Source organism: Panthera leo, chromosome D1, assembly GCF_018350215.1.
Source record: "Panthera leo isolate Ple1 chromosome D1, P.leo_Ple1_pat1.1, whole genome shotgun sequence".
In the NCBI taxonomy this organism is placed as follows: domain Eukaryota; kingdom Metazoa; phylum Chordata; class Mammalia; order Carnivora; family Felidae; genus Panthera; species Panthera leo.
The window spans coordinates 30,942,448-30,957,831 of NC_056688.1; the positions used below are offsets into that span (position 1 = coordinate 30,942,448).

Sequence of the window (15,384 nt, forward strand, 5' to 3'; positions counted from 1 at the left end):
ACAATGTTCACCTGTAGCCTTGATGTATCTGTGGGAGGAGATGAGGTCAGATTCTTTCTCTGCTGTCATGTTTCCAAGATCCTCCTGAAAACTCGCCCTTTTCTCTTTTTTTTTTTAACGCATTTAACATATTTCTACCTCATTGCAGTCATTCCTTTTTTCCCCCCAATGGAAAGATCATTTAATGGTTTTTTTTTTTGATATTTATTTATTTATTTATTTATTTATTTATTTATTTTTTAATCTTCCAAATCTTTTTTTTTATTTTTTTTATTTTTTAATATATGAAATTTACTGTCAAATTGGTTTCTATACAACACCCAGTGCTCATCCCAAAAGGTGCCCTCCTCAATACCCATCACCCACCCTGCCCTCCCTCCCACCCCCCATCAACCCTCAGTTTGTTCTCAGTTTTTAACAGTCTCTTATGCTTTGGCTCTCTCCCACTCTAACCTCTTTTTTTTTTTTTTTTCCTTCCCCTCCCCCATGGGTTTCTGTTACGTTTCTCAGGATCCACATAACAGTGAAACCATATGGTATCTGTCTTTCTCTGTATGGCTTATTTCACTTAGCATCACACTCTCCAGTGCCATCCACGTTGCTACAAAAGGCCATATTTCATTTTTTCTCATTGCCATGTAGTATTCCATTGTGTATATAAACCACAATTTCTTTATCCATTCATCAGTTGGTGGACATTTAGGCTCTTTCCATAATTTGGCTATTGTTGAGAGTGCTGCTATAAACATTGGGGTACAAGTGCCCCTATGCATCAGTACTCCTGTATCCCTTGGATAAATTCCTAGCAGTGCTATTGCTGGGTCATAGGGTAGGTCTATTTTTAATTTTCTGAGGAACCTCCACATTGTTTTCCAGAGTGGCTGCACCAATTTGTATTCCCACCAACAGTGCAAGAGGGTTCCTGTTTCTCCACATCCTCTCCAGCATCTATAGTCTCCTGATTTGTTCATTTTGGCCACTCTGACTGGCGTGAGGTGATATCTGAGTGTGGTTTTGATTTGTATTTCCCTGATAAGGAGCGACGTTGAACATCTTTTCATGTGCCTGTTGGCCATCCGGATGTCTTCTTTAAAGAAGTGTCTATTCATATTTTCTGCCCATTTCTTCACTGGGTTATTTGTTTTTCAGGTGTGGAGTTTGATGAGCTCTTTATAGATTTTGGATACTAGCCCTTTGTCCGATATGTCATTTGCAAATATCTTTTCCCATTCCGTTGGTTGCCTTTTAGTTTTGTTGGTTGTTTCCTTTGCTGTGCAGAAGCTTTTTATCTTCATAAGGTCCCAGCAATTCACTTTTGCTTTTAATTCCCTTGCCTTTGGGGATGTGCCGAGTAAGAGATTGCTACGGCTGAGGTCAGAGAGGTCTTTTCCTGCTTTCTCCTCTAAGGTTTTGATGGTTTCCTGTCTCACATTCAGGTTCTTTATCCATTTTGAGTTTATTTTTGTGAATGGTGTGAGAAAGTGGTCTAGTTTCAACCTTCTGCATGGTGCTGTCCAGTTCTCCCAGCACCATTTGTTAAAGAGACTGTCTTTTTTCCATTGGATGTTCTTTCCTGCTTTGTCAAAGATGAGTTGGCCATACGTTTGTGGGTCTAGTTCTGGGGTTTCTATTCTATTCCATTGGTCTCTGTGTCTGTTTTTGTGCCACTACCATGCTCTCTTGATGATGACAGCTTTGTAGTAGAGGCTAAAGTCAGGGATTGTGATGCCTCCTGCTTTGGTCTTCTTCTTCAAAATTACTTTGGCTATTCGGGGCCTTTTGTGGTTCCATATGAATTTTAGGATTGCTTGTTCTAGTTTCGAGAATGCTGGTGCAATTTTGATTGGGATGGCATTGAATGTGTAGATAGCTTTGGGTAGTATTGACATTTTGACAATATTTATTCTTCCAATCCATGAGCAGGGAATGTCTTTCCATTTCTTTATATCTTCTTCAATTACCTGCAAAAGCTTTCTATAGTTTTCAGCATACAGATCTTTTACATCTTTGGTTAGATTTCTTCCTAGGTATTTTATGCTTCTTGGTGCAATTGTGAATGGGATCAGTTTCTTCATTTGTCTTTCTGTTGCTTCATTGTTAGTGTATAAGAATGCAACTGATTTCTGCACATTGATTTTATATCCTGCAACTTTGCTGAATTCATGTATCAGTTCTAGCAGACTTTTGGTGGAGTCTATCGGATTTTCCATGTATAATATCATGTCATCTGCAAAAAGCGAAAGCTTGACTTCATCTTTGCCAATTTTGATGCCTTTGATTTCCTTTTGTTGTCTGATTGCTGATGCTACAACTTCCAGCACTATGTTAAACAACAGTGGTGAGAGTGGGCATCCCTGTCGTGTTCCTGATCTCAGGGAAAAAGCTCTCAGTTTTTCCCCGTTGAGGATGATGTTAGCTGTGGGCTTTTCATAAATGGCTTTTATGATCTTTAAGTATGTTCCTTCTATCCCGACTTTCTCAAGGGTTTTTATTAAGAAAGGGTGCTGGATTTTGTCAAAGGCCTTTTCTGCATCGATTGACAGGATCATATGGTTCTTCTCTTTTTTTTTGTTAATGTGATGTATCACGTTGATCGATTTGCGAATGTTGAACCAGCCCTGCATCCCAGGAATGAATCCCACTTGATCATGGTGAATAATTCTTTTTATATGCTGTTGAATTTGATTTGCTAGTATCTTATTGAGAATTTTTGCATCCATATTCATCAGAGATATTGGCCTGTAGTTCTCTTTTTTTACTGGGTCTCTGTCTGGTTTAGGAATCAAAGTAATACTGGCTTCATAGAATGAATCTGGAAGTTCTCCTTCCCTTTCTATTTCTTGGAATAGCTTGAGAAGGATAGGTATTATCTCTGGTTTAAACGTCTGGTAGAACTCCCCTGGGAAGCCATCTGGTCCTGGACTCTTATTTGTTGGGAGACTTTTGATAACCGATTCAATTTCTTCGCTGGTTATGGGTCTGTTCAAGCTTTCTATTTCCTCCTGATTGAGTTTTGGAAGAGTGTGGGTGTTTAGGAATTTGTCCATTTCTTCCAGGTTGTCCGATTTGTTGGCATATAATTTTTCATAGTATTCCCTGATAATTGTTTGTATCTCTGAGGGATTGGTTGTAATAATTCCATTTTCATTCATGATTTTATCTATTTGGGTCATCTCCCTTTTCTTTTTGAGAAGCCTGGCTAGAGGTTTGTCAATTTTGTTTATTTTTTCAAAAAACCAACTCTTGGTTTTGTCTGCTCTACAGTTTTTTTAGATTCTATATTGTTTATTTCTGCTCTGATCTTTATGATTTCTCTTCTTCTGCTGGGTTTAGGCTGCCTTTGCTGTTCTGCTTCTATTTCCTTTAGGTGTGCTGTTAGATTTTGTATTTGGGATTTTTCCTGTTTCTTGAGATAGGCCTGGATTGCAATGTATTTTCCTCTCAGGACTGCCTTTGCTGTGTCCTAGTGTTTGGATTGTTCTATTTTCATTTTCGTTTGTTTCGATATATTTTTTAATTTCTTCTCTAATTGCCTGGTTGACCCACTCATTCGTTAGTAGGGTGTTCTTTAACCTCCATGCTTTTGGAGGTTTTCCAGACTTTTTCCTGTGGTTGATTTCAAGCTCCATAGCATTGTGGTCTGAAAGTATGCATGGTATAATTTCAATTCTTGTAAACTTATGAAGGGCTGTTTTGTGACCCAGTATATGATCTATCTTGGAGAATGTTCCATGTGCACTCGAGAAGAAAGTATATTCTGTTGCTTTGGGATGCAGAGTTCTAATTATATCTGTCAAGTCCATCTGATCCAATGTATCATTCAGGGCCCTTGTTTCTTTATTGACTGTGTGTCTAGATGATCTATCCATTTCTGTAAGTGGGGTGTTAAAGTCCCCTGCAATGACCACATTCTTATCAATAAGGTTGCTTATGTTTATGAGTAATTGTTTTATATATCTGGGGGCTCCAGTATTTGGCGCATAGACATTTATAATTGTTAGCTCTTCCTGATGGATAGACCCTGTAATTATTATATAATGCCCTTCTTCATCTCTTGTTACAGCCTTTAATTTAAAGTCTAGTTTGTCTGATATAAGTATGGCTACTCCAGCTTTCTTTTGGCTTCCAGTAGCATGATAAATAGTTCTCCATCCCCTCACTCTCAATCAAAGGTGTCCTCAGATCTAAAATGAGTCTCTTGTAGACAGCAAATAGATGGGTCTTGTTTTTTTATCCATTCTGATACCCTATGTCTTTTGGTTGGCGCATTTAATCCATTTACATTCAGTGTTATTATAGAAAGATACGGGTTTAGAGTCATTGTGATGTCTGTATGTTTTATGCTTGTAGTGATGTCTCTGGTACTTTGTCTCACAGGATCCCCCTTAGGATCTCTTGTAGGGCTGGTTTCGTGGTGACAAATTCCTTCAGTTTTTGTTTGTTTGGGAAGACCTTTATCTCTCCTTCTATTCTAAATGACAGACTTGCTGGGTAAAGAATTCTCGGCTGCATATTTTTTCTGTTTAGCACACTGAAGTAATCGTGCCACTCCTTTCTGGCCTGCCAAGTTTCAAAGGAGAGATCAGTCACGAGTCTTATAGGTCTCCCTTTATATGTGAGGGCACGTTTATCCCTTGCTGCTTCCAGAATTTTCTCTTTATCCTTGTATTTTGCCAGTTTCACTATGATATGTTGTGCAGAAGATCGATTCAAGTTACTTCTGAAGGGAGTTCTCTGTGCCTCTTGGATTTCAATGCCTTTTTCCTTCCCCAGTTCAGGGAAGTTCTCAGCTATAATTTCTTCAAGTACCCCTTCAACACCTTTCCCTCTCTCTTCCTCCTCTGGGAACCAATTATGCGTATATTATTTCTTTTTAGTGTATCACTTAGTTCTCTAATTTTTCCCTCATACTCCTGGATTTTTTTTATCTCTCTTTCTCTCAGCTTCCTCTTTGTCCATAACTTTATCTTCTAGTTCACCTATTCTCTCCTCTGCCTCTTCAATCCGAGCCGTCATCGTTTCCATTTTGTTTTGCATTTCGTTTAAAGCGTTTTTCAGCTCCTCGTGACTGTTCCTTAGTCCCTTGACCTCTGTGGCAAGAGATTCTCTGCTGTCCTGTATACTGTTTTCAAGCCCAGCGATTAATTTTATGACTATTATTCTAAATTCACTTTCTGTTATATTATTTAAATCCTTTTTGATCAGTTCATTAGCTGTTGTTATTTCCTGGAGATTCTTCTGAGGGGAATTCTTCCATTTGGTCATTTTGGATAGTCCCTGGAGTGGTGAGGACCTGCAGGGCACTTCCCCTGTGCTGTGGTGTATAACTGGGGATGGTGGGCGGGGCTGCAGTCCGACCTGATGTCTGCCCCCAGCCCACCGCTGGGGCCACAGTCAGACTGGTGTGTGCCTTCTCTTCCCCTCTCCTAGGGGCGGGATTCACTGTGGTTTGGCGTGGCCCATCTGGGCTACTTGCACACTGCCAGGCTTGTGGTGCTGGGGATCTGGCGTCTTAGCTGGGGTGGGTAGGCAAGGTGCACTGGGGCAGGAGGGACAGGCTTAGCTCACTTCTCCTTAGGTGATCCACTTCAGGAGGGGCCCTGTGGCAGCGGGAGGGAGTCAGATCCGCTGCCGGAGGTTTGGCTCCACAGAAGCACAGAGTTGGGTGTTTGCACGGAGGGAGCAAGTTCCCTGGCAGGAACTGGTTCTCTTTGGGATTTTGGCTGGGGGATGGGCAAGGGAGATGGCGCTGGCGAGCGCCTTTGTTCCCCGCCAAGCTGAGCTCTGCCATCTGGGGGCTCAGCAGCTCTCCCTCCCTTTGTCCTCCAGCCTTCCCGCTTTCTGAGCAGAGCTGTTAACTTATGACCTCCCAGACGCTAAGTCGCGCTTGCTGTCGGAACACAGTCCGTCCGGCCCCTCCGCTTTTGCCAGCCAGACTCGGGGGCTCTGCTTGGCCGGCGAGCCGCCCCTCCGCCCCGGCTCCCTCCCGCCAGCCCATGGAGCGCGCACCGTCTCGCCGCCCTTCCTACCCTCTTCCCTGGGCCTCTCGTCTGCACTTGGCTCCGGAGACTCCGTTCTGCTAATCCTCTGGCGGTTTTCTGGGTTCTTAGGCAGGTGTAGGTGGAATCTAAGTGATCAGCAGGACGCGCGGTGAGCCCAGCGTCCTCCTATGCCACCATCTTCCCTCCCTCTCCCCTCATTTAATGTTTTGACCCCAATCCATGGATAGATATAAGCAAGTTACAATATTCCCTAAGGCTTAAGATAACAATGTTATCCTTGAATTACATAATTTTTATAGCTAGTTTTTGACCATGGATAATTTATGGATTCTGAATATTATAACCAGAGCCTAGCCTAAAAATCATAGGGTATTGCAAAAAAGATGCATATTGGGTTGATCTGCAATCAGTAGAAAGTTAAGGGGTGTTTTCTTTCATTAGCATTGCTGCGAGTAGTTTCTTCTTCCACTGGTATTGCTAAAAATTGCTGTTTAAAATTTTCTATGCACCACTAATTTAAGACAACTATGCTAGATTAAGTTGTTTCATACTAGTTCATTTAGGGCTTCCATTTGCACTCCTCAAAGGTTTTATGTATTTCTCAAATGCTTCATGACTCATTAATTTATCCAGTTCTGAAGGATTATTGAGTGTTACCTTGATCACTACATAACCATCTTTGAAACAAGATTTGTTGACAAAACATGGATTTTCTGCAAGACTTCATTAATTTCATTACTTTTCCTGTTAGAGGAGAGTAGAGTTCGCTAGCAGTTTTCACACTTTCCAAAGCACCAAACTTCTCTTATTTGTTCAATTTTGTCCCAACTCAGACACACTACAGTAAACAACATCTCCTAAAGCTTCCTGTACAGAATTGCTGATTCCCACTGTTCCAATACCATTTTCTGTTGTTATCCATTCACATTTCTGTGAATTTACTCTTGGAGAGCAGAGCAGGTGCCTGCACTCAGCCCCTGGCCCATGGCAGGCAGGGCATGGCAGGTACAGAGAGGGTGTCCAGGCTGCAGGCCGCATGCTCTGCACCGCTCCTAGTGCCCTGTGCCTGCAGTCATTCCTTTTGATACTCAAATTGTCCCATCTCCTTTAGGCTGGCTCCTTTGCCCTCTTGACAGGAGTCCAATAGCTTTTGATATCTTCTTTGCATTTTGGTCCCCCAGGATGTTTCAGGCTGTGTGGCTCCACAGACTTGAGTATTTCTCCAAGGCAGTCTGAAGGGCCATGTTTTTATACTGAGAAACTTGAACATCTCCCTGAAAGTTGTAGGAAGCTATTTTATTTTATTAAAAAACTTCTAATGTTAATTTATTTTTGAGAGAGAGAGAGAGAGAGAGAGAGCGCATGAGCTGGGGAGGAGCAGAGAGAGAGAGAGGGAGAAACAGAATTTAAAACAGGCTTCAGGCTGAGCTGTCAGCACAGAGCCCAAAGCGGGGCTCAAACTTGGGAAGGGAGAGATCATAACCTGAACCAAAGTCAGGCACTCAACCAACTGAGCCACCCAGGTACCCCTGTAGGAAGCTATTTTAAAACTTGGTAATTTGATGACCAGCTTTGCATTTCAGAATGATATCTTTGGTAGCTCTATGGGGGAGGGAGTGGACTGTGGCCCTGTCAGAACACTGAAATTGAGTAGAAATCTACAAAAGTGGAGTTTAGATAATGGGAGTGAAGGATTAGATATTTTGAGTCAGACTCTAAAAGAGGTGATGACTCGTTGATGGGAGATATTGGAGAGGAGGAAGAGGGGGAGACATTGTTCATGCTTTTTACCTTCTTGACTGGGTGGTTGGTGTTGCTCTTTTGGGAAAGGAAAAAGAGTAGGATGGGTCAGTGTGGTGAATACAGTTTGGGAGATACTGTGCTAGAATCATCTAAGCATTTTCAGATGAGGAAGTCCAGGGGTGCCTGGATGGCTCAGTTGGTAAAGCATGTGGCTCAATCTTGGGGTTATGGGTTCGGGCACCATTTTGGATATATAGATTACATTAAAAAATTATTCACTTAAAAAAAAATCCAGATAGAGAAATCCGACAGATGTGGGGGTTAATAGACATTAAGTGCTTTAGGTCAGTGTTAGATAAGCAGATTCATGAATAGAATAGTCATAGTCAGACCATGGGTTAGGATAGTTTCTCTTAAGTAGGCTTCACACCCAGCGTTGGAGCCCAATGTGGGGTTTGAATACACCTGAGATCAAGACCTGAGCTGAGGTCAAGAGCCAGAGGCTTAACCAAGGGAGCCACACAGGAGCCCCAGGATGATTTATCTTAGTGTATGAAGGTACAAGAGGAGAAGGCCAAGGGTAGACAGAATCTGGACCTGGAATGGAGTTCCTGAAATCTGGAGTCTAGTCCAGACTCTATTATGAATTGTTGAGCAAGTTCAACAGATCAGTCTCTTTCCTTGATTTCAGCTTTTCCATCTGAAAAACAAGAATACATTACTGTCTAGCACATGCAGAAATATATGATGCTGGTTTGGAAAACAAAAGGGCATTTATATGTGACACTTAAGCATGATTACCATTACATATTCCTTTGTTATACTCCTGTCCTTGAGACTCTTGGGGCAATTCCTTTGGAGAAGTGGGCTTTGGGTTCAGGTTTCTGAAATTTTTCTCTCCAACCTGATCATGCAGCCTGGTTTTTGTTCCTGTTTCTGCCACAGGCCATCAGCTCTGTCAAGCCCATTTGCATGGAGAAGCTGTCTGTGAACCAGGGGAACGGTCAGTCCTCTGGGTACATACTTTATGAGGTTATGATCTCCACTGGTGGCCTCCTTACCACAAAGAATCATGTTCAAGACCGAGGTCAGGTAGGGGCCAGTGGATGGGTCCCCCAGTGACATTTCTCTGCTGGTAAAATCCAGTGGTGTGGCTAAGGTGAATTTCTAAATGATAGTCAAATCTTTTTGACCTTCAAAAAATCATCACTATTTCTTAACCTCTGTCGCTTCAGTGAAATGTTCGATATGTAAGCTACTGCTGTCACAGGTCTAAGATATGTAAACATTCCCAGGGTGGGAGTACTCATTGAACCCTTATAGGAGTTGATGGGATTCTTTATGGAGACTTGGGAGGAGCTTCAGAAGTCCCAGTTCTTATTGTACAGTAATCCCTACATTTAAATAACACATTAAAATTGGCTCTTCTCACTTAATTCACAAAACACTCATCTAAGATATTTATTACAAATGACACCTCAGAGAAGTTTAATGGTTGTTGACTAGAAAACAGCAGAGCTTAGTGGAAAGGCTTCAACATTACACTCCAAGTTAAGAGCTGGCGGAGTTTCCTCAGGTCTTGGTGAAATTCTCCTTCTCTTACCACCTCTGTGCCATTTGTGTCATCTTTTTCCAAAGGTGCTGGTCCTCCTGAAGGTGACACCCTTCCCTCCCTCACCTGAGCTGCAGACCCAGATTCCCTGTTTGCTGAACATTTTTCTTCACTTAGATATTATGTGTCATTGACTTTTCAAACTCCTCACGTCCAGCACCAGATTCATTACCCTCCTCATCCTGTGCTCCTTACATCAGTCCACAGACTTGTAGCCTCCCAAACTGAAAATGCTGCTTCCTTCATTCTCTCTTTATACCTTGTTCTCACCTGGCTCCTGCATGGTACAGTATTACTCAGTGGGTCTTTCTTTCTTTCCTTCTTTCCTTCTTTCTTCCTTCCTTCTTTCCTTCCTTCCAAGTTTATTTATTTATTTTGGGTGGGGGAAAGACAGAGAGTGAGGGAGACAGGATCCCAAGCAGGCTCTGCAGAGCCCTACTTGGGGCTTGAACTCAAGCACTGCGAGATCATGACCTGAGCCAAAATCAGGAGTTGGATGCTTAACCGCCTGAGCCACCCAGGCAGCCCTCAGTGGGTCTTCTTTCAAACTCCATGCTGACATTGCCTTAGAAGCGCCCTTGTATCTTTCCTATACTACCGTTAAAGCCTCATAACTCTATATCAGATAGCTCACTTTTCCCCTCTTCCTTGCTAAATCCCTCCCTCACAGTGCCACCCATTTCCTTCCCAAGGTAAAATCCTCAGCGTTCCACCTGTCCCACCTACAGTTTTCCATTGATTTTCCCAGTCACTTGCCCATATGTTTGTAAATAGCCTGTACTCTGCTGGGGGTCAGGACTTGTTACTGCCTCCTCTGTGCATCTGTGGCATTCTGTTCTCAGCTTCATGTTAGCTATTGTGAAGTGTTCTAGTCATTTCTTTGTGTCACTCTCCAAGTTTCTCAGTGGCTGGGGTTCTGTTTTAAGCTTGGTGACTCCTTGCCCAAGTCATTCAATAAATACTTATAGAGTATATACACCTTGTAATTAGACTCTAAATAGCTTAAAGAGTGAATTCTGTGTTCTGTATAGTATTAACATTTGTGTTTTTAATATTTGTGGATTCTAATTTTTATAGTTTCCTAGTCCAATTTCATTTGAAAATTATAACCTAACTCAAATAATCTCAGAGGAAAATTATGTATCCTTCTGTGGTCCTGCATGGCTAGAGCAGATTCTTGAGGGTGACTTCATCTGAATCTGAAGCAGTATAACAGGTAATAGAAAAGAAATGGATGTACATCCAGATCATTCTTAAAATGAGAAATAGTGGTGGCAGAAGCCTTTCCAGATTAGGATCTGGGGAAACCTGGAAGATTGGATTTTTTATGAGAATGAACCATGCAGGCCAGACAGGTGGATGCCTGCTGTACTTGTAGCCCCTGCCTGCCCTTAGGCCACCATTTCTTTTACTTTTTTTTAAGAGAGAGAAAGAGTGCTAGCCATAGAGAGGGAGAGAGACACAGAAAGAGAGAATCCCAAGCAGACTGTGTGGAGCCATCCAGGTGACCCTGACCACCATTTCCTTTACAATATCCATTAATTCTATACCTTCCTTTTCTCCTCATTCCTTGAAGGTCTTTTGAGTTTCATTATTTCCCTCCTTACCCTGTAGTATAGCCAGGGCCCATATTTGGCACCAGGACATTCTTCTTTGGATTTTTCCTTATATATCTCATGGCTCTATTGCTTTGAATATGTTTTAGGTTTGTGGACTTGTAGTCACCTTGTAATATTATGGGAGACAAAGTTAATCATTCCCCTAGAACTTGTCTTCTTTGCTTTTCCAAGGATCATTTTGTCCCTTTTCTTATGAGGCCCTAATAGTGCTTTTCTCTTTATTTGGCAGGTGTTTTTGAATGAGAATTATCTAGGGGTCCTGGACCATTTCACTAACCAGCTGACTATTCCCACCAAAATGGTATATAATCCAATGTTAATATAATCCATGGACTAATAGTTCAATGCCTGCCTAGGCCGCAGGCTCATTGTAAGCATGACCTGGCCCAGTGATAGCCTGTTTTCTCTTCCACTTTGGAATGTTCCTTGCATAGGAACTCACAAAGGATGAGGGAGAGTTGTATGTGTTTCTAAATTATAGGTATACATGCTTTGGGTGAACAGAACTTCACCACATTGGATATTTGCTGCTCAAAAAAACTCTAGGTTTGTTGCCAGCCTCAAGAGTCTCTTGTAAAATATCCAAGTGACTATTTTCTGAAAGGTTTGATATGGGGTTGGGGGTGAGAGTGCAGGGGATATGAAGATCAGGGGCCCAAAGGTTTGCCTCTAGAGCTGGAGGTCTGCATGTTTCTGAGGTCTGCTGTCTGTCTGTCACCCTGCATATGACCTCATCCGAGTTTCAGAGGATTCTTAAGAGATCTACAGAAGAGTGCTTGAGTGGTACCCATTCTAACTGGTCTGTCTTGGACAGGACTACAAAGATATCCCAACACTGAGGATCCTGGTGGAGAATCAAGGCCGCCTTTCCTATGGGAAGGACATCAATAAGGAGAGAAAAGGTGGGCCCCCTTCCTTCCAAGGGTGGAGAAGGTTGAGACCTTAAGGCACTGAATTCCTGTCATTCTGAGGACAGTCATGGCCAAGTGCATGGTTTGGAAGACAGCAGGATTTCTCAGCCAATGAGACAGTCATGTATAGAAACAATGATGAAGTCTTGCTTTGCTAGGAGAGGATGATGGTGCTTTCCCTTAAGTGTGTTCTCTCATTACCAAGCCAGAGGAAGTCTTTCCTCTTCCAGAAGGGTTTTAAGGAAAGCTGTAAAAAATATGGTTAGAATCACTCACTGGGACCTTTGATTTTTTTCCTTCCCTAGAGCTCAGTGTCTGCATGCTGGCCTCCCCCTGGGCTCCTGGACGCAGAGTCACACACACCTTCCTTCCCCTGCTCCAAGTGTTTTAAAGTACTTGGGAGTTAAAGGTAGCCTGAACTGCTGTGCTGGCCAGACCTGACAGGAAGTGCAGTGACTTTGCACTGTTAATATGGGAGATACAGGTATACTTTAAGAGGTATACGTGTGTAACTGAAGGAAGAATTTATGTAGGATTTTGCAGAAATCTTCCATATGATGAGGCCAGGAAAGCATTCTCCTTCAGGCAGAGCCCTAGTCACAGCCTATTCACATCTCTGTGTTCACATCCCTGCTAGTCTTCTTTGTGTTCCCTTTATTCCCCTCCTACTGGATTAATTGGGGATATATATCTGAACAATTCTCCATTAAGAAGATTTAAAATCTACAGCCTGGATATGAAAACTAAATTTCTAAAAAGGTGGGTGCCAGACCATTGACTCAAGGTGATTAATCAAAGTTGTTTCCCATTTAGAGATGGAAAGAAGCTCTCTGAGCTTCTAGACTAACCTCCTTGGTTTTCAGATAAGAGAAGGCAAGATCCAGAGTGTTGAAGGAAATGACCCCAAGTTTCACAGTTGTCTGGGGCAGAGTGGTGACCATCCCCTCATTCACCTAACTCCTGGTTGGGTGGGTTTTTTTCTCCATCATGCCCCCTGAGAGGCATATGATTGTGCTATAAAGGGGATTCCAGGCTCAGGTAGAAAGGAGCCTTACCTCAAAAGTCACAATTGACATAAAGAAGGGCATGACTTTTCCACTGGTGTTTGACTCTCTCTTAGGGACCTTCCTAACATTTGGAAACCAGTCTCATTCAAACCTCGGGGCCCTGCCTTCTTCCTTGGTATCCTGAGAATGGGTAATTACCCCAAAGACACCTTCATAAAAATGGAGGTTAGTGATATTTCTCCCCTGCCTATGTTCTCCTACCCCCATCCCAAAGGAACATTTGAGAAAAAAGCTCCTTGGTGCATGGGCCCTGCTCTGTGAAAGGAAATGTAAGCTCTCTGGGACCTCAGCTACTCCATAGCCAGCTGGAGGCTGCCCCTCCCTGGTGTTGACGAGGGTGAGAGGTGGATACTTAACACATGTGACGGAGACATAAGTAGTGTGTTCTAGTGGGAACAGTTGTAGAATCTACTGCATGAAGAATTTGGTGAGCATGATCCACCTGTCCCCAGACATAATCCAAGATGTTGAGTCCCTCAGCCCCTTCAGAACACACATCCAGTCTGTGGTGGGGATATTGAGATTCTAATGCACATTTACTGCCATCCTAAAATTCTACAACTCAAACTATGCTTTGGGCCCAGCATGTTTTGATGAATATCTGATGGTAAATGGAAATACTCTTCCCTGCCTTTGGGCAGATATAGGGAGATGAGTTAGAAATAACTGCTTTCTTTCTTGAGGCTATGTGTTGAGCCAACCCAGTCCAAGAGAAATATCATAGAACTGTCCAGGTAACCTTCTATATAAGGCCATGTGTGGTAATCCACTCTTTCTGAGTGTGTCTGTGACTAGGATCAGGTGTGTTTATGGTGTGTGTGTGTGTGTGTGTGTGTGTGTGTATGTGTGCCTTCACCCTTGTGTCTTTACATTTAGAACTCAGATCTTGAATCCTCCATTCCAATCTTTTTCAGGGTTGGACGAAAGGTGTAATATTCATCAATGGACGAAATCTGGGGCGCTACTGGAATATAGGTCCCCAGGAGGCCCTTTACCTTCCAGGACCCTGGCTTCATCCTGGATCAAATGAGGTAAGCTCCCCCACTATACTCCCTCATCCCAGTCCACGTCATTTGCCTTTGCCTGAAAAGAGTCATAACTTGACTCTTATAGCCACCAAACCTCCTTCCTCTTGACAGATCATTGTGTTTGAAGAATTTAGACCTGGCCAGGAGATCCGGTTCACAAACATATCTCATCTAGGTATGGTATTCTGGAGGGTAAATTTGCAGCATCTGAGATCATCCTTCTGGATCTTTCTAGCTGAGCTAGAGATAAAGAAGGCAGAATTTACTATCTTCCAGGAACCTGAACTCTTCCTCATTGCCTTTGCATGATAGACAGCTTTTCTCTTATACCTGGCATAGTCTGCTCATCACTTCCTGTTTCCAAATTCCTGACTAGCTGACTCCTCTAACAGTCTTAACCCAACTCCCTGGGCCTCCCTTCCTTCTACACATTTCCACAGTGCTTTCTGGATGCCTGCCTCATAGTAAACCAAGGTCCCAATGTTTTCCATTTCTTGCCTTTTCTGAAATATGTTTCCTATTACTCTCTCTTATGCTACCATGTTTGGTCATTCCAAGGCACTTTTCCTAGTACTGCTTCTCAGGTTGCCACAGGGAGGGAACACACAGCCTAGTCACCACGACTAAGAAGGCTGCAGACCCTCTGTGCTTGCCCATAGTGGATGATTGGTGCCTGTGTGCCCAGCCTCCCTGATCCTTTTGTTGACAGCAGGGTCCTGATGTTCTTTTGGAGAATCATCCATGCTCCCTTCATTAGAGTCTTTGTGGGACTGATAATCAACCTGCCCTTCTTCCCCACCTGCAACTGTCCTTCCCTGCCAAGGGTGGGCATATGATATACAGGAGACCAATCAGATTTTCTTTTCCAGGATATTGAATCTTGAGTGGTGTGACATAAAGTAGGAAATTGTGATGAGTCCCATCCCCGGGGATGTGAGTAACCTACCCATCCTGACACCTTGGTTGCTGGAACTAACCTGTCTTCTCAACTTATCCCAATTTCTGCTTTGGGCCCACCATCCACTTCCTAACTTGCCAGTACATTTCTTTTTTGGCATAGGTTAGGTAACCTTTTTCTGATGCTTATAACAAAATAAACCTACTCCGTGCACACTCTTTGTCATATTGCTTCAATAAAGGTTGTTCAACCACCAAATAAAATGCTAAAAAAATGAGAATATGGTCAGAATACTTGACCTCACAACTGTAAATCTGAAGCAAAAGTGATCTTTCAAGGAGATTAAATAAATGTAAATGTTAATGCAGGAAATGATAGGCAGTTCATATACACTCTGCATTTGCAATGTTTATATAAAAAAGGTACTTTCCTTTTATCCTATGGTGCTTGTTCCACATCACACCACTGGCTTTTTCATACTCAGGGGAAAGGCCTCCTTCTTTG

At 42.7% G+C, this 15,384-nt stretch overlaps 1 protein-coding gene across 1 annotated transcript in view; it reads left to right on the plus strand.

Annotated features, from left to right (window-relative positions):
• LOC122201162 (beta-galactosidase-1-like protein 2) overlaps positions 1 to 15,126 on the plus strand; it is a 59,621-nt gene extending 44,495 nt beyond the window's left edge. The window contains exons 11-16 of the mRNA XM_042907107.1: positions 11,206 to 11,277; positions 11,791 to 11,878; positions 12,559 to 12,646; positions 13,008 to 13,119; positions 13,869 to 13,985; positions 14,094 to 15,126. Coding sequence (XP_042763041.1) covers positions 11,206 to 11,277; positions 11,791 to 11,878; positions 12,559 to 12,646; positions 13,008 to 13,119; positions 13,869 to 13,985; positions 14,094 to 14,291 — 675 coding nt within the window. The 3' untranslated portion in view covers positions 14,292 to 15,126. The remainder of the gene's footprint in view (positions 1 to 11,205; positions 11,278 to 11,790; positions 11,879 to 12,558; positions 12,647 to 13,007; positions 13,120 to 13,868; positions 13,986 to 14,093) is intronic.
• Positions 15,127 to 15,384: the final 258 nt, after the last annotated feature.